The sequence below is a fragment of the Adiantum capillus-veneris genome, chromosome 29, assembly GCF_014529385.1.
Source record: "Adiantum capillus-veneris isolate H3 chromosome 29, ASM1452938v2, whole genome shotgun sequence".
Classification (NCBI taxonomy): domain Eukaryota; kingdom Viridiplantae; phylum Streptophyta; class Polypodiopsida; order Polypodiales; family Pteridaceae; genus Adiantum; species Adiantum capillus-veneris.
In genome coordinates, this window is record NC_140959.1 from 125,027,466 (window position 1) to 125,047,587 (window position 20,122).

Genomic DNA, 20,122 nt, shown 5'->3' on the forward strand with positions numbered 1-20,122 from the left:
CATAGAAAGGAATGACTGCATAATCGCTGACATCTCAGTCTCCTCTGCAATCATCCACTGCAAACATGACCACTCAATCTGTTGTGACTCACTAGAGCTCTCATGCTCTAACTCCGTATGCATAGACTCTTGCACAACGTCCTCCTGTCGTGACTCACTAGAGCAAGACCGCTCTACCTATCTATCCTGCATAGAAGTATCTCGCACAACTGACTCTCTGCTTTGCTCAGTCACTACCAAAGCATGCATGTCTGACTTTGTCACCTCTCTGTGTGACTGCTCAAGTCGTGCCCTAATTGTGTGCACAACGAGTTCACTACTCTGCACTCCATGCAAAGCATCCTGCAACCCACAAGCAAAAGAGACTCGCCTGGTCTCTCGCTCTCTACCTGGCTGCGTGATCACAGAGACAACACCGTCTCTCGCATGATCCACATGCAATGGGTAACCTGTACCACTCCTGGCACCTCTCGCAATCACTAACAAACCCAAATGCATCACAAAATCTCGCTCTCGTAGCGAAATCTGACATCCACTATCCCGTAACTGTCTGACTGAGATCAAATCCCGTCTCAGATCGGGCACATAACGCATATGACGCAGGGTAAATCTCATACCACTGGGCAAGGACAAACATACGTCTCCTGCATCCTCAATGTCATACACAACACCATCAGCTATGTGCACACAACCAAGTCTCCCACTAGAAAACGTGCTAAACCACTCACGATGCGACGTGACATGGAAAGTAGCATCTGAATCTAGTAACCAATGTGAAGACAATGTGCAATCCGATATGCAATCCGTAGACATAAGATCGTCTGAAGACAAGCTAGATGTAAATGTGACATCGTCGTCACAAGCATACTCAGTAACCACCGTACTGATCTCACTAGCATCTATCATGTCCAAATCTGCATCACGCATCTATCGCCTCCGTTGTCTCAAACGCCTGAAACATCGACGCCTAATGTGCCCTCTATGTCCACAATGCCAACATGTCAAGTCTCTATGCCGTCGAGACTTGCGTGTGGGACCAATCTCTCCCATGGACATAGAAGTGGGACTAGACTCCCCTGTAGACATGGATGTCGCGTACATAGCATGTAAACTCTGCCATAAAGCATGAGTTGTAGTCTCCCTCGAGACCTGCCAGTAAACAGACTCAACCAGATGCAAACAAATCGTAGACATGGCTAACTCATCAAGATCCTGCCAATCATCATCACGCATAGAATTGGGCTTCGCCGATAAACCATGCAATGGTTTATCCTGCCCCAAATCCGCCAATGCAACAAGCATATGTTCCTTCCAAGCAACAAAATCTACACCATCAAACTGTGTCAGACCATAACGTTGGAAGTCAAATGAAAAATCAGCCATAATGCTCGCAAAAGAGCAACCAACAATGAGTAGCAAATGTCAACCAAATCAGCCCTAAACTGGCTCGAATCGCATCAACAAAAGTCTGCAAATATGGCTGTAAAATATGGCTGCAAATCAGCCCCAAAATTCAGCTCTTAAACAGCTGCATAAACAAGCACAAATGTGTCTCAGATCAGCCTACAACTGAGCCATACATGGACACCTGCAAAGAGGAAACAATGGCTGAAAATTCAGCGCCCAAATAAGTCCTCAAACCTGTCTGTAACTTGTAAACCTGTAGTTGAAACCTGCTGAAAAACCTCAAGCCATTAGTGCTCGAATCCGGCTACCTAGCTCGTAGCCACACAAGCATACATCACAATACTCACTCTTGTGAGTGTGCCAAGATAACTGTACGCCTATCAAACCCGTGAGCTAATCACCAAGCCCACAATGTGCGGTATCGATGCATACTGTCAAACCCGTGAGCTAATCACCAAGCCCACAATGTGCGGTATCGATGCATACACACGCACAAATCTCCCACCTGCAGAGAACACCGCACGCAAATGCTGAGTGCAACCCGCAATCTCTACCTAGATCGCATAAATGATACGCATAAAACTCCTGGGAAAATTTCGCCAGAGTTTCGTCAGTAAAACGGCCACAAAACAAGTAACCAAACTGATTGCACGCTCAAAACCATGAGCAACCAAAGCGCATCAAACCGCACTCCAAATGCATGCACCAATCTCCACACTTTGCATACATCATTGCAAACACTTGCAAATCTAGTACACAAATATCTGCTCTACCTGTGACTGCCAAAAAACATGCTCGAGGTATACATTGCCGAGCTCAAAATGCAATCACATTAGTCTCCCTGAGCATCAAACCACATAAGGCATACATTGTATCCTAAAACCTGTGAGGAAACTTGTAGCAAATATCACTCTCACATCTGAGAGCAAACCATGTGTGGAATCCTCGACACACAATAAACAACTGCTGCTGCAGAAAATTCAGCATTTAGAATTTTAAAATTTTGATATAACGAGCGCGTCCGAAGCCTGCCAAAACCCCAAGGTAGACTCCTGGATCACATGTATCCGAGTCCGGGTGTGAAAGCTATGCCAAAAACCTCCGTTTCGACCCAAAAACGCAGCATAAACTGCCAAAAGAGGGCTGAAAAATACAGCTCCTCAACCGTAGCTCGAATGAGGTTTCTGATGGCTCGAATAGCTTCGAAAGGGGGGTAAAACATCGGAACACCTGGTGGAAACGCTCTCGGAAAGCTGAATTTGCCGATGCCGAAGTCGAAACCCTGTTTGCACTCTTGAAAGTGCGCGCGCGCGGACGCGATTTCGGGAATGAAACTGGCTCTCTGCTGTCGTCGTGACTGTGCACACACGCGCTTCCTCCGCACCTACGCTCCGATACCAATTGAAGGGGATCGGGGAGCACCACAGACAGAGAGTGAGAGAGAGAGAAGGAGACACACACACACATATGGGTGGGGAGACTCAAAGAGTGAGCAGCCCCATAAGGTATACAAGTCAGTGGGCGCCCAGACTCTGGGCGGCCGGGCAAGGCACAGGCGCCTATACCCCAACAGTTTACACATCATGTGTGGCATTTGCCATGGCTAACAGCAACACAAATGTGTTCAAGATATTTGCTACTGAGGATAGATTTGATGGGGACATTTATCCTATGTGGGCTTATATGATGCAATATGTCCTTGTATCAAAGAGTATCTGGAATATTGTGTAGGGCATTGATATACGTCCTGGTTCTGATGATGAAGGCGATGTTGACGATGCTGCAAGATTTGGTGACAGGATTGCTATTGCCACATCTTCTTTGGTTACGGCTAAGCAAGCTCGTTGGGATGTAAAAGAGGCAAATACATTGATTACATTGTCTATGAAGTGCACTATTACACCTCACATCTGTTCAACAGAATCTGCAAAACGGGCTTCAGATATTCTGGCTGGTCTTTATGCAAATCGCAATGAGGCAAAAATTGCATTGGTGTGTAAAGAGCTAGAGTCAAAGATTATGCATGAGGAAGATGATATGGACACTTTCCTTGATGGTTTCAAGGATACGAATGAGAAACTTATTTCTGTAGGCATTCATTTTTTATAGTTTCCTTGTGTAGAATGTTCTTGATGCTTTGCCAGATTCTTACCAAACTTTTGCTAGTACTTGGAGACTTATGACCCAAGGAAATTCAGAAGTTGTCAAGTTTGATGCATTATGAAAATTGTTGTTGTAAGAGTTACTTTCTAATAAAAACAAGATTAGACAGCGTGCAATTGAACATGCCTTTATTGCTGCTCAAAGAAAAGGTCGTAATAGCAATGTAGCCACTTCTCATGGTTCTTCTATGAGTGGTAAATCACATGTTCCTAATGCTTTTGTTGGCAACAATTTGTTTGGGAATTCTGGTGAAAAGGGCAAAAAGAAGATGTGTTGCCATTATTGCAAAGCTAATGATCACTTGATCAAGCAATGTCCTAAGTTGAAGACAAAATAAGCTAAGAAGAAAGAGGTTGGTTCCACTACAAATGTTGGTTCCAATACAAATGTAGCTATTGTCGAGTCTTCTGTGAAAGGAGATTGTGATGCTAATGTTGATGCAGAATGGGCTTTTAGTGCAGAGTGCACTTATGATCCTTCTGTCCATGATGCACGTTTGTCAGTTGCTACAGATTCACATGTGTGGTATTTTGATAGTGGTGCTACAAAGCACATTACCTCACAGCATGATCTGTTTACCTCTCTTGAGTCTGTCTCTCATGGGAATTCAGTCACTTGTGCCAACAATGCCTCTTTTCCAGTCCAGCAAGTTGAAAAGATTGTGCCTACTGTTGCAAATGACAATTTTTTCACACTTGTTGATGCATTGTATATACCTGTGATCAAGAATAACCTTTTGTCTGTCTACACTTTCTAAACTTGGTCTTGTAGTCAAATTTGTGGATGACATATGTAAAGTACATGATCTCAGTTTTGGTGATGAAATTGTTGGATCTGGCATTTTATGCCATGGGTTGTATAAGCTCACTTTGTATGACAAATGTGGGTAAAATTTTGCAAATGCTACTGTGGATACAAAGGCTATTTCATATGTAAAACTTTGGCATGCACATGTTGGGCATCTAAATTTTGCCAGTTTGCTACGTTTGCAAAAATTTGGTATGGTTGCTTCTTCGCCACCTCTTGAAGCACCTACCAAACATGTTTGTAAAGGATGTATTCTGGGTAAGATGCAGCGTTCGAAGTTTCCAAAGGATGGTTCAATTAGGGCCATATGCAGGTTGCAACTTGTGCATAGTGATGTTTGTGGGCCCATGCAAACTCTGTCCTTGGGGAATTACCTTTACTTTGTGACATTCATTGATGATTACTCTAGGCATCCACACTATCTATGTGCTTCAAACAATTTTTTACTATGGCTGAAAATGTCTCGAAATATACTATGGGCATCCTCCGTTGTTTTGGTCAAGGGGGGGAGTATATGTCTTATAAATTTAATTTCATTTCTAGTCGTGGGATAGAACACCAATGTACAGTGCCTTATACGCCACATTGTGGAACACTATCTTCTTCATGAGTTTGCTGGTTTGCTTGTGTCCTCTTGGGAGCCATACTTCTTATCCTGGATTAGTCCACTTAAGAGTTTTTGCTCTCTTAGTGGTCTGTGGAGATTCTCTCTAAGCTAGAGAGGAATTTCTCCCAAGTGTGTAAATTATGAGGGCACATGCCCTTTTTATTGTTTTTTGGTAGGAAGGGAGTGAGTGTGATCACTTCCCCAGCTCCAATTCAGTCCCTATCCTTGAGGAGGCAGTCCCATGCTGCTAAAGGGGTCATGGACTTGGCGTGGAGTATGATGAATCCACTTGCCTAGATTGAGGACCAATTATGCCATTTTAAGTGTATTTTCTACTTTTTTTTGGTAGTTATCCAATTATTATTTTCTAAGTCATGTGACTTATTATCCTCTAGGTCATGTGAAATAATATCTTTTAAAGTTTCTAAATTTGTATTACTTAACATGATCGTGAAATCTTTTGGAGGGAATAGTGGTGTCAGATTTTATCCAAATTCAGTTCTGAAAGTTCCTAGCTATAGGTTTATTGTACTTAAGATTCCAAAAATACTAACCTTTGCTTGAATCGTGCAAGTTTTCTCTTAACTTTTAGAAAAAAAAAATGACTAATTAATCTTTGTACATTGCCTCTTACTTTTAGCATATAAAAACCTTACAATCAACCCAGCTTAAGAATTTGAGATGTCCTCATCTCAACCGAAATTTGGAAAATCTTTGAGAAGAGATGTTTCATCTTCCCAAGTGGCATCCTCTGTGGGATAATCTTTCCACTTTACCAGATATTCCTTGATTACTCTTTGGTTTCAAGGATACAACTTGGTTGGATTTCAAGTATTCCTTGTTGTTGCATTACAACTGTTTGTCATCCAATGCATAATTGGGATTTGGGATGTAGGGTTTTAGTAGGCTGGTATGAAATACATCATGAACTTTGATATGTTCAGGCAGCTTTAATTTATAAGCTTGATTATTGAGTACCTTGATCACCTCGTAGGGACCACAATACTTGGGATTGAGCTTTTTGAATTTCCCTAAGGATAGGTTTCTTCTTTTTGGACGAACTCAAAGAAACACTTTATCTCCCTGCTTGTTGAAGATTTGATTGGATTGATTTCGGTCTGCATAGTGCTTTTGACAGTCTTTAGCAGCCTGAATATCTTGTTGAATGGCCTTGGTCTGTGCTTCCATCTCTTCTAGCATTCTCTTTGAGGCCTCTACCCTTATAGTAGGATCAGAGAAGCTCAAAGATGATATACATTCATGTCCATAAAGAGCATTGAAAGGTGACATTCCAATGCTTTTATGAAAAGAGGAGTTATAAGCAAACTCTATCAAGGGAAGAAATTGAACATTTGCAAGGTTCTCTATTGCAATAAGCTCAAAGGATTGCTTCAATCACCTAATTTACTCAATTACTTGATTTACCCATTTTATCTATCCAGCCATCTCAGGGCGATATACTGAACTAAACCATAGTTGTATTCCTAAAGCTTCAAATAGAGCCTTCCAATTCTTCGATTTAAGTTTAGCATCCTTGTCACTAATAATACTTTTTGGAAGCCCATGAAGTGTAAAATTCTCTTTAACAAAGAGACGACTTATATATGATGTTGTGTAAGTGGTTTTCACTGGTATTAGGTGGGATACTTTAGTGAAAATATCCATAACTACCATCAGAGAATCGGAACATCCCTGAACTGTGGGAATACCAGTAACAAAATCCATGCTAATGAACTCCCACTTCATTTGAGGTATGTCTAAAGGTTGTAGTTTCCCTGGCATCATCACCCGTTCAGTCTTATTTCTTTGACAAGAAAGATTTATTGTCTGATGTAACGAAGTACATCACCTCTCATTTCGGTCAAAAAATAGTTTTTTCTTAAGGCATTGAGGGGTTTTGCATATCCAGGATGTCCTACTACTAAGGTGTCGTGTCCTTCATGAAGAATTAACTACTTTAGAGAGGCATCCTTAGGAATGTAAAGCCGATGCCTATAGTAAAGAAGGCCATCCTCTATAGAATGGTCCTTAACTAGTGCTTTTTCTTTTTATGTTACGTCCTCTTGTTTGAGGGTTTGTAAAATTTGAAGATAGGTTTTATCTTCATGTGAACATTTCCTCACCTTATCCAATATTGGATTGTTAGCCATGGAGATGACTCCAAGGAAGGCGTTCCTTTTGAGAGAATCAACAACCCCGTTTTCCTTACCTGCTCTGTACTTTACTTGAAATTTGGATTCCTGTAAAGCTCTATGGCCACAACCCAAAACTATCAACAAGATTTAAGGTTTCTTAGGTATTACAGAATGGTACATAATATTTGTCGAGGATTATGCACTTTTTGTGGCACCCTTGACTCAACTACTCAAGAAATTATCCAAGCTTACATGGGAGAGAGAACAGGAAGATTGTTTCCAACAATTAAAACAATACCTCACCTCTGCTCCCATATTCAAGTTACCTGATTTCACTCAAGATTTTGAGGTAGTAACAAATGCAAGTGGACGTCGTAGGAGGAGTCTTAACTCAAGAAGGCCAACCAATCACCTAGACTTCCCAAAAATTAAGGATTCACGAGTTAAATAATTCAATTCTTGATCTAGAGCTTTTTGCTGTTATGCATACTCTGAAGCTATGAAGACATTATTTTTAAGACGACAGTTTCAGCTAATCACTAATCACCAAAGTCTAAAATAAATCTTCTCCCATCTAGCCCTCAACATGATGCAAATATATTGGATTCTATTATGTCCTTAACCTTTGCAGGATCCACCAAGATCCCTTTAGAAGATATGATAAATCCAAGATAGTTGACTTTGGTAGTACAGAAGACACATTTTCTCATATTCGCATATAGTTGATGTTGTCAAAGGAAACTCAATCCTTTGCATACATGTTCCTCATGCTTCTTTGCATCTTTAGAATAGACCAATATATCATCAAAAATACCAATACAAAATCATCCACATATTCTCAAAATATATCCTACATGAGCTTTAAAAAAAGTTGTTGGAGCATGTTAAGGCCAAAGGACATGACTATGAACTCATAATGCCCATATTGAGTGTTGACTATGGTCCTGTATATGTCCGCTTCATTGATCCGGATTTGATGATATCCTGATCTGAGATCAAATTTTGTAAATATTTTTGCCCCGTCTAATCTATCCAATAGTTTGTCTATGCAAGGGTAGGGTACTTGTTCTTCACTGAAACCTGGTTAAGGTCTCGATAATCTATGCAGGGGTGTAGGAATTCATCCTTTATTTTCTAGAACAAAATAGGTTCTCCCTGTGGAGATTCCGAATACTTGGTCAGATGAAGCCCTACTCGATGAGTTGTTGGAGTTGTTGCTTAAGTTCTATGGCTTTAGGTAGAGACATCTTATAAGGTCTTTTGGAAACAGATTCACTACAGGGAAAGGTTTCTATCTCGTGATCTATATCTCTTGTGGAGGTAATTTTGAGAGATCCTTTAAAACTACATCTGAAAATTTCTTAAGCCACCTTGGAAGTTGGTTGGCCTCCAAATATTCAACTTTTTTTAGTTTGACCATTGTTGCCCATTACATAACCCTTTTACAAGTCTATTGGCCTTAACTAAGTGAGCTCTTGGTTTCCCATTACGTCCTTGAAATAATACTTCCTTCCCTAACTCACTCTTAAAGGATAAAATACCTTCTGTACAATGGATGTGAGCTTGATTTTTAATTAACCCTTCCATCCCCAAGATACCATCATAGATTCCTATAGGTAGGGTACAAAAATAAGATGCGGTGGGAACTCCTCCTAGTTCAAATTCTACCTTCCTCACTGAATATTGAGAAAGAAATTATTTTCTATTTGCTAGTTTGACTACCATCTTTTTGTCTGGCAACTTGAGTTTCCTTAAACACTTGGAGAAAGAAAAGAATGGGTACTGCCATAAGCTATAAGTAACTCAAACTTTTCACCTTGTCAGTTTGCAATAGTTTGAATGACCGCATATTGTTGACATGCTCCAGGGTTGTGGATTGTAGAAAATAGTGTTGCTCTTTCATCTTCCTCGTTCATTAAGGTGGGCTCTCCTAATACTCCATAAGCTTGGGCTCCTCTTCCTCTTCCTCTGCCACATCCTCCATTTCTACCTCCTCTTTGTAAGTTAACTTGGTTGACTTGAGGTTGGAAATTAGACCTGACTGTAGCTCTAGGGTTTAACTCTTGAGGACATTTACGTTTATAGTAGCCCATCTAGTTGCATCCATAACATCTAACATCAGGGAAAGGTTGGTCCAAGGTCATTGCAGGTTGCAATGGCTATTGTACGCCGTTGGTTTCCTTGGTTGAAATTTCCCCTAGCTCTTCCTTATACTGTTATTTTATTATAATTCTTGTTAGGGTTGGTTCCTTCGGCTGCGAGAGGCTTGGACCTGAGAAGGGCATCCTAAATTGATGTAGGCCTCATCATGGCTTCAAGACATGTACTAAGAGGTTTGTTGAGACCTTGATAAAAACGAGCAATTTGTTGATCCATGGTCATCTAAGGAGCATAGCATCATAAAGACACAAACTTGGTTTAGTATTCCTCTAGTGATAGACGCCATCACAGATATTGCAAAAAAACAAGAAACCAAGTTGACGAATAGGTGTACGCCATGTGTGCAAGAATGGTGGGTGTGTAAGAGGTGTAAGAGTGGTCAACTTCCCGCCCCCCCCCCAAAAGGACGTGGATAATTTTATTATTTTTGACCTTCCATAACTCCTACATATAATCTTCGATTAGAGCGGAGATCATAGATCTGCAATCTACAAGTCGAGCTCTTTCCACAGATATGCTACATGATATGGTTTTACCTGCTGCTAGATTTTAATTCCATTTTGGAGGGAAAATTTGAATTCAAATAAACTAGCCGTTTTGCTTCTTTGGATTCAAAAGTTGCCCTTTGATTACTTTTTTAATACTAAAGGCTTGACTTCCTTAAACTGCCAAATAAAGAGGCCATCCTAGACCACGTTCTCTTCCTAATGCCTATCTGGAGTAGACCAAAAAATTCATTCATCTTAATAGCATGATGTGAAGGAGGGAGATAGCATTCTTTGATTGCCTGCCTCATCTTCTCCCAAGTTGGGCTACTGGTGGTGAGATTATCTTTGCAGTGTTGCTTCTACCAAATTTTGGCATCTCCACTAAGGCGGAACACACCTTACATTGCTTGGTTTCCTTGAGCGGTTTCAACAACTTTGAAATAGTCGTCCATAGTATCTAACCATGCTTTGGAATCTCACTCTAAATTGGGTCCCTCTCCCTTGAAGGTAGGGAGTTGGACTTGCTTTAGTAGTGATTTTTTCTCTTGAGCAACAATGTAAAGGCTATTTACTCGAGTATTATCATGGGATTAAGTAATGGAGTTTAGTTTATTGATGACCTCTCTACTTTGTTTATGATTCCAATTTGTTACTCGAACAATACACTTTACACTTTATTAGAATTGCATCGATCAAAAAGTAAACACTCTATTATTTATTCCAAATAAGCATGACATACATTATCCTAGCAAAACCATGGTATATACAAGGGTTGATACAAGAAAACTAATATGTACAAGAATATCAACAGTCCTATACAAGAAGCCTGTGAACCATGGGTGGGTCGAATACAAGATCACAAAATACAACATCTTTTGGCCCTCTAAAACTAGGTCCTACACCCATGGGCCTAAGTTTTGTGGGGTAGACTATAGTGGTTACTTGGTCAAACTCCCACTAATTTTGAGACACTATTATACCATCTACTACCAAGGTTTCATTTGGATCCTCTGTTCTAAAGAAAAAGTAAACTTCAATCACTCAAAGCTCTTAGGTCCACTTGAGTCTCTTCTGATTTAATACAAAACCTTTTCCGCATCTACGAGGAAGACTCCACCAAACCCTCCCCAACTAATCCCCCAAGTAGATGGGGAAAACATGTAGTCTAATAGTTTCATCATACTCTTTTGAACTGTGTACCTTTGGGATGTGCATGCTCCCATAAACATGATATTGAAGATCATAAACTTGTGGAAGGCCTGTTGGAATTCTTCAAGCAAAGATAAGGACAATTCTCTCTTTTTCTTCTCTCTCTCAGTTCAATTACACACATTCCTAATCTCTTTTGTGAAAACCCACTTTTTAAAATCATAATACATTAAAATTTCCCCTAGGTCCAAGACTTTAATTAGCACACGCTTTGATACCAAGTGAGAGGTCCCCAACCCGCCGACACAAAGGTCGAGATGCGGTCCTTGACAGATCTCTAGGTCTATTAAAAGTCTGAGTCTCTAAGTAAGAAGGATCCAGGGAATAGACCTTTACCATTGGTAATGGCTTGGGACTATAGCCCTAGAAAAAGACCTAGTCCTATCTTGCAATAGAAACAGGACAAAAATCCTAATGTTCAAAGACTTTTTTTTTACACTATGAATTCCACAATTGGGCTAAGGTATCCTCATCCAATGCTTTTTCCCCCCTACAAGAATGAGGGCATAGTTATACGTGTGACATGATGTTTTGTTTGGCTCGGGAGTTTGAAGCAAAAAGGCAAAAACAGGAACTCACAGATAGACAAAGACAAAGCAAGCTTGACAGAGATTACGGTAATAAAGATTTGATAGCAGAGATCGGCATGGCTCACGTGGTGGTGACCACAATGGCCAGTACACCAGATTTCTAGTCAGAGGGAAGTTGTTGCCACTAGATTCAGCTAGAGAGAGCTTGTGAGTGGCAGAGAGGGGCAAACAGTGCTCCATATAATCAATTTGGACCCCTGTGTTGGAGTTGAAGTTATTGGTGTTTGAACACGTAGGTCAGAGTTCAATGCACAAGCATCTGCTGGCAAGGAACCAATCTGACGTACCTAAAACACTATGGATGAGTGTATCAATCCATTGTTGTTGTTCGGATTATGGACAAGATGTGTTTCAAAGTTTATTATGTGGAAAGAATTTTTGGATCTAATGTGTTCACACTTCACATATGGGGATTCTTGGACTAGTTTGGTCTACAGCTCAATTTTTTAAAAGGCAATCGATGCTCAAGATGGCATTCTTCTAAGGAGCAAAGCTGAGGGGAGCAAATTCGAGGTGTATATAGTGGAGTGTATAGCTGTTGGGGTGTCCATGGTAGCTTCTTCATCCACTTGGTCTCACTATTGATGTCCACTATGAGCTGCAGAGAAGGTGTTGGAGTTTTGGCATCTCAAGTGAAGTGCCCAATGTGATCCTATTATTTAGTTTTGCTTTTAGGTAAATATTTTAGTTATTTATCAAAGTTTGCGTATGGCATTTTATTGAGGTTGCTATATAAGCAACCCTCAACCCCCATTGTACTCACATCAATTATTCATTGCCAAGGTTGATTGGTTCATGACTCTCTCTCTCTCTCTCTCTCTCTCTCTCTCTCTCTCTCTCTCTCTGAAAGTAGTGCCCTAGCTTCCTCAGCCTCCGGCTTACACAGTCCCCCCTTGGGCGAGGGCAGCCCTGTGGGGAGGCGTCAATCACTAGCTTCGCCCTCCCCTCCCCAGTCCACGACCTTCAGTCACCACCTAGCCGACCTGCTCTGCCTCACTCTGTCGACTTCGCGGTGTTGCTATTCTGCTTCACCCTGTCAACCTTGACCTCAATCTAGGTGCGCATTGATGCTCTGCCGACCTCACCCTCGACCCACGGGTATGTTGGTGATCTACCGACCTCGGCCCAAATGCCTTTTGTGTTGATTCTTTGTGAATCGGAGATTCCCACACAAGGCCCCTTAACACAAAAATCCCATTCTCACAAAAGCTTGAGCCTCATAACACAGAAACACCACCACTTCTTTGTTTGACTCTCTGTAATCGGTGCCTCTAGACTTCAAGGTGCCTCTTACACAGAAGCAGACTCCCACATCAGCTTGATATTAAGGAGCTTCCTAACAGGGAAATAGCTTTCCATAGGAAAGATGACGACCCCGAAGACCCTCGCAAAAACACGGCCGAGTTTTGCCACCATTTTAGCAGCCCCGAACAAATTCGATCAAATCAAGCGCCTCCAAGTAGCCCTTGATCGAGTCATGGAAGAGAATCGCGACCTCAAAGCTCACCTTAGCAAGCTCGAGGCACGATTCGACTCCATGGTCGATCTTGCCACCAACAAAGTGAAAGAAGTCGAAGCCAACGCCATCGAAACCCTCACTCGGCAACAATCGCGAAGGTGAAGACGTGTGTGATAGCAGAGCTTCAAGGTCTGCATTGGTGGGCTACCTCAAGCATGGGATACGACCGAGAAAGACTTCTTGACGCGCATCAATTTCTTGAACGAAACTCTCCAACCGATCAAGATCCAGTACAACGCAATCGATTGTATCACTTTGGGAGGCCCTGACAAGCCCATACCAAGTGGACACGCCATCCTTGAATTCAAAAGTCGAGAAGGTTGGCTCAAGGTTCTTCAACAATCACTTCTTCTCAAAGGTACCAAGTTTTGAATTGCAGAAGAACTCACTCCATTACAACTCAAACACAAAAGTAAAGAGCTCAAGAAGGTACATGAAGCCCGCAAACAAGGCAAATGGGCAGTCTATCGAGGCGGTAAAGCTATCATCCAGGAGTTTCGAAATCCCAAATCGGCTCTCCCCATAGTTGACCCCCCCTAGGTATCTATTTTCTTTTCTCATTTTCCCAACGGACCTTCAGTCCTTAGCTGATATGTATCGTCATCTTTTCGCTTAATGCGCAATCGTTGTAATGTCTGTTTTTGGTCCCATAGGTCATATCTGACGTCCGTGGACGATAATTAAATCTCTCTCTCTCTCTCTCTCTCTCTCTCTCTCTCTCTCTCTCTCTCTCTCTCTCTCTCTCTCTCTCGTGCTTTCTCCCTTTGGTCTCTATGCTTTCGCATCATCGACTTTGATATATATATCTTGGGGTCATTTTTTTCTGCAGCCGCCACACAATTCACTATGGGATCAACAACTTAGACATTGGCTATGTTAGAGAGAGATTGCCACCAATCACACTTGCAAGAGCCCTTTACGAAGGGGGTGTCTTTTTGACACTCTATTCACGTTCGCATTGACTACAGAGCCACGGTATGTAGCCAACATACGAGTCGAGTTTGTTGCACCACCTATGATAGCAAAGGTCATATTTCAAACTATATTATACCTTTTAGAGTAATTCCACACTACCACCTTTGACACATGACTACTTATCATATAGAGCTTTTGAGGCTTCTAGATAGTTGACCGAGGGAGGGGATAGAGAATCTTCGTACGTCCAAGTCACACAATCATTCTCACAACAGGGACTAGAGATGGACTACCTTCGACCATTTCAGTAGACAAGGACGCACGACACATCCACCTCGATGGTGAGAGGAACAAATTCTTGAGACAAGACCTATGGTAGCTACACATACGAGAGACATGGATATGACCTTGGTGGCCCCTTCTCTGAAGATGCTATACATATGTGAGTTTCATGAGCATTTCAAAGGATAGATTCATAAAGATACCCAAATACACAAAGGGTTTTTTACCACGTGGGTCTAGGGTAGCGATTGCTCAGCTTAGGGTTTCGTCAAATTGCTAGAGTGGAAAAGCATTTCATATCCCTAGAGATGAGAGAATATGCAATTATGAAGAGAGGATGTGGGTGGTGATTGATGGGGGGAGGTGGAGGAAGAGGATCATGTGTATGTAGTTGCAAGGCCTACACTACCATTAGAGAGAGATATCTCACCCTCTTTAGAGAGAAGTCCTCCCTCCACCATCTCTTAGAGTCGGCAAACCAACACGTTCTAAGGAGGTTTATACCAGTAATTTAGTGACAAACAGAGATCTCTTAATTACAAGCCTAAACAATACCAAGCGAGGGACATTAGACAAAGATCAAAAAACCAACAAGAGATAGAAAGCACCTGGATTTTGGACACCTCGTCTCTACTAGCACGAGATGAGAGAGAAAGGAGCATTGCAACTGGCTCAGCTCATATCAAACCCAAGCATAATTTTCAAGTAGCCGCTGACACTCCTATCTTTTAGGTATACTAACTACAACCCCTCCCCCCCCCCCAAATTATAGTGCATAATGGAACTGGTCAAGGTGCATATCATACATCTATGTATACCCTTTGCATATATTCGTCCATTCTAGAGCCCTAACGTAGAGATTCATCCTCCCTCCATGTACCATCATAAATTCTTACATTCTAGGCCCCTAGCAATAGAGCTCCATCCTCCCTCCAAATACCATCATGGTCACCAATCATTGGATTATCCCAATCACCAAGCTATCAATTAGCTTTAGTTATAGGGTTTTCTGTTTTAGGGATGACATGGGATATATGACATATGTACATTTATTTGTCTCATAGGCCAAGTTAAGCCTTTCGAAGTCGTTAATTGGATCTCTCTCTCTCTCTCTCTCTCTCTCTCTCTCTCTCTCTCTCTCTCTCGCGCGTGCGTGCGTGCACGCACGCACTCACACAGCTAGCTAAGGACTCGTTGAGATAAGAAGGCTTGAAACATCTATTTATGTTGATGCGCACAAATGGTGCGCAAAGTTAATAGAAACTCCTTTTTTGGGTGGTGGGTGCATTTGAAGGTGGGTGTGTTTGTAAGTGTAACACATGCCTTCATCAAGATCTTTACGGGCTGCCAAGGCACATTAGTGGAGCCTTTTCTGAGGCATCTTGATTTCTCAAATTTTCCTTCCTCCAGTGAGACGCTTGTTTCCTAGAGCATCTCTAACTCTCCAACACCAATAATTTAGCTCTGTTTTCGTCCTTGTGCACCAATATACCAGCAAAGCAAGCCTCGATAGCTAAGGTCCTCTTCTGACGCTCATAAGACCTGTTGTTGTTGAGACTTTTACTTTCTCTCCTCGGAGTGACCCTAGCTCTTCTCCTTGGGCTGCAAAATCAACCACCTCAGCCCTTGCTCATTTTAACAACCCAAAAATGAAATGACATACCGCCTCATTGCAAGACCCCTTGAGTACATATTTCACCAGCAGCTTCAAAGAGAAAGTGAAACTGACCAGCTATATCCCTTGCCGGAAACTCTACGGTCGCGGGCCTTGCGTGCCACATTCCCTCTTGAGTGCTTCTCTTGGAGCACCTTCTACTCTCGATGGCAAGAGTGGTCTTCTATTGATTGCACAATCTGGTACAATGGCTGTGGTTGATGCAATGAGTCTAAATGCTTGCTATGTCGAGGTCGACGATGGTGCCGACGATGACGAGACTATGGCTGAAAACTGAATGTTGTGGATTGGTTCTTGTCGCAACCAGTCGGGGCTGATCTGTGTGCTTAGTGCCTTGCCGAAGACGCTTGCAATGCTATCTCTGTTGTCCTACAAACACTGAAGTGTTGTCCTTCCAAAAACGCAGTCCTAGTGCTTGTAAAAATGCTGGTCTGCTGGTCATTTAAACGCTGATTTGCTGACTGCATTGCTTAGGAAAAAATGCTGATCTTGATGCTGTGTTGTCGCTGAATCCTTCTACAAACGGTATCTATGGCTGTTGCAAAAACGCTGAAGTGGCTGAGTGTGTAGGCTGAAAAACGCCAAGCTGCTGGGACTGAAAACGCTAGCCTTCCCTTGCTGAAAACACCAGGTTGAAGTGGGAGTTCTTGCTGAGAGGGAGAGAGGGTAGCCTGTTGCAAGTGAATTGCCTATTGCACCTTCTCCACTTCTGCTAGATTAGCCTAGCCCCAGGTTTGTTTATATATTACTTTAACAAAATTGCCATACCTAGTTCCCAACAAAAGTCACTTAATAAATAAGTGAAAAATGTCAAAAATGGAGAAAATAAGTTTTAATGCACTGGAAAATTTTCTGATGGATTTTGATGATCATGCTGTGTGCAACCGGAGGATATGCATCTACTCTAAGTGTCTGGACATGCACGGCCTGCGAACAGACTTACAAAAGTGTCAGATCACTTCCTATTCTAGATTGATTTGACTGAACTAAAGCCTGGTCATGCTGTAGCTCGTCCACGGACACACAGGGTTGGATGTGTCACGTGACATCTCCTCCTTTTCAAAGTGAGATATTAGTACCGAACTGTATGGCATCGAGGGAGATCGCCAACAAGGTCAAGAATCCTGGGAAGGACTCTTTGCCGGCCCATTCTGATGCGTGGGTCGTGCGATGCTTGAACTTCATAAAGGTCTGCAATGCTTGCTTCTTTGGGCCGCGCCGAAAGCGACACAAAGGCTTCTGTAGCTCCTTCAATGCTTCAACTTTGTCTATGGACGTAGGTCCACCTTCTTCAAGAATCTCCACGGCTGAAAATTCATGAAACCACTTCCAACACAAAAACAAAACATACCTATTCCATATAAAGTGAGTGAGGAAAATCTCGTCTTCCTCAAAGACTGTGCATGCAATGTAAATGAACAAATAGACGGAGTGTCAAACCGTTCTCCACACACACGCAAACAATGAGATCGAATCTTGTCTTTCTGATCTAAATCAATCAATTGTGGCAAAACACAATGGAAATGCTGATGCTTGGTGCTCATACTTTCTTGTGCTCTTTCTACGACTGTGTCATGCCAAGGAAGAGACATAGAATGTGACTTCCTTGAATGCATACTTTTTAGCTTTTCATGAACAATCCGCATACATCCGTGCTCATTCATAAGTGAAACGTGCTCAACGTACAATATGTCATGCCTAGGAAAAGGGATCACATAAAGACGCTGACTAAAATGCAAGAAACGATTACGAATGAAACACTCGATCAATGCGTGCTGACTAATCATTCGAACACATAATACTTCCTGTGAGGGTTCTTTGGACCTAGGCTCGAGAGCAAGATCGGTTCTTTCTGAGGGGATTCTTTGGACCTCGACTCGAGAGGCAAGATCGGTTCTTTGTGATTGATCGAATCTGAAATGAGGTTAGCTTCACTAGAGAAAGGATCAACTAACACATCATCCTTGTGAACAATCACGTCATCTTCCTGCAAATCATCATGCTTGTGAGAAATCACATCTTGATCATCATGCAAATCATCATGCTTGTCCTTCTCATCCAAATCATCATGCTCATCATTATCATGCAATTCATCATGCTGCTCATCATGCAAATCACGTGTGTCGTGCTTTGGAGAAGAAGAGACTGAGAGAGTCTCCTTTTCCTGATTCTGTCACATCTGTGCCTGCACTTGAGAAAAGAGTCACAACATCTTTTTCATGTGTCGGTCGTTCATTGCTTGTCTTGCTTTGTTCTCGCGATCAAATGCTTTTCTTTCTTTGTTCTCGCGATCAAATTCTGCTTCTCTTTCTTTGTTCTCACGATCCAACGTTGCTTCTCAAGCTTGCTCGTGCTCACGCTCTATGGCTGTCATTCTTTCTTCATATTCACGATCTGTGGCTGCCCTTCTTTCTGCGGATTCACGATGGATGGCTGCCGTTCTTCCTGCTTTTCTTGCTTTGCGTTCTAACTCCCTGTCCATCTTGTCGAAAGCCTCCATAGGAGTTAGTGCAATCCTTGTTGTAGATGGGGAAGGGGAAGGGTCGGAAAAACCACCTGGTGGGAAAAATTCTTCGTCGTCTCTCTCATGCTCATCACCTCCAAGCGAAGTATCCATTCCGCTTCGAGTGATGACCATCCACTGAAGTCGTGGGTTCTTGTGGTCTTGGGTTCTTAAGTTCACGAGGAACTTGGGTTCTTGGGGGTCGTGGTTTTTGGGGTTCTTGAGGGTCTTGAGATTCTTGCAGTTCTTCTTTCGCTTGCAATCTGTGTTAGAGAAGGATCTTCTCTTCACCCGAGTTCTACTCTTTTCCGCGGGCGCACCCCTTGGTTGCCTTGCACTCACACCAAGGTTGCTTTTTCCCACCTCACGTCGATTGGCCGGCCGTTAAGTGCACGGTCCGCTCTTAATGAGTGAAAAGAGGCACAAGGGGAGACTGGACAAGCCCTTCTTTCTTGGGTTTCCTGTCACTCTTCAAAAACACGATTAGGAATCAACATGCCCAAAGAGGTCTTGGATTACGTGCGCCCTCAACAAGCAAAAAAAAATTATGTGGTTCTTGTGGTTTTTTCCTTGAGTGATACAGAACACTACCAAAGCTCTGATACCAATGTAAGGTGCAGCGGAAGTAAAATGTTGAACTTTGCTCAATATGAGTGCTCTGAACTGTGCTCAAGGTTCCTTTTTCTTAGGGAAGGGAGAGCCTTCCGTCCTTTAATGAGAGAGTGCAAGTGATCACAAACAAAGTGAATAGACATTGTGCCTGAAGGTGCATGAGACTGAGAGATAGAGAGACAAGAGAATACGACACCAGGAAGTTGTCAAACCCTCCTCCAAGGGTCCCACTCTCGATGGCGAGAGTGGTCTACTATTGATTGCACAATCTGGAACAATGGCTGATGCAATGATTCTAAATGCTTGTTATGTCGAGGTCGACGGTGGTGCTGACGATGACAAGATTATGGCTGAAAACTGAATGCTGTGGATTGGTTCTTGTCACAACCAGTCGGGGCTGATCTGTGTGCTTAGTGCCTTGCCGAAGATGCTTGCGATGCTATCTCTACTGTCCTACAAACGCTGAAGTGCTGTCCGTCCAAAAACGCTGGCCTAGTGCTTGTAAAAACGCTGGTCTGCTGGTCATTTAAACGCTGATTTGCTTACTGTATTTCTTAGGAAAAAACGCTGATCTTGATGTTGTGTTGTCGCTGAATTCCTGCTGCAAACGGTATCTATGGCTGCTGCAAAAACGCTGAAGTGGCTGAGTGTGCAGGCTGAAAAACGCCAGGCTGCTGGGACTTAAAACGCTAGCCTTCCCTTGCTGAAAACACCAGGTTGAAGTGGGGGTTGTTCTTGCTGAGAGGGAGAGAGGGTAGCCTGTTGCAAGTAAATTGCATGTTGCACCTTCTCCACTTCTACCAGATTAGCCTAGCCCTAGGTTTGCTTATATATTACTTGAGCAACATTGCCCTACCTAGTTCCCAACAAAAGTCACTTAATAAATAAGTGAAGAATGTCAAAAATAGAGAAAATAGGTTTTAATGCACTGGAAAATTCCCTAATGGATTTTGATGATCATGCTGTGTGCAACCGGAGGATATGCATCTACTCTAAGTGTCTGGACATGCACGGCCTGCGAATAGACTCACAAAAGTGCCAGATCACTTC

The 20,122-nt window shown here is 42.4% G+C and overlaps 1 protein-coding gene across 1 annotated transcript in view; it reads right to left on the reverse strand.

Moving 5' to 3' along the window:
* Positions 1-6,046: 6,046 nt before the first annotated feature.
* Positions 6,047-20,122, reverse strand: part of LOC147419889 (uncharacterized) — a 47,982-nt gene continuing 33,906 nt past the window's right edge. Inside the window, exon 3 of the mRNA XM_086505854.1 lies at positions 6,047-6,373. Coding sequence (XP_086361980.1) covers positions 6,047-6,373 — 327 coding nt within the window. The remainder of the gene's footprint in view (positions 6,374-20,122) is intronic.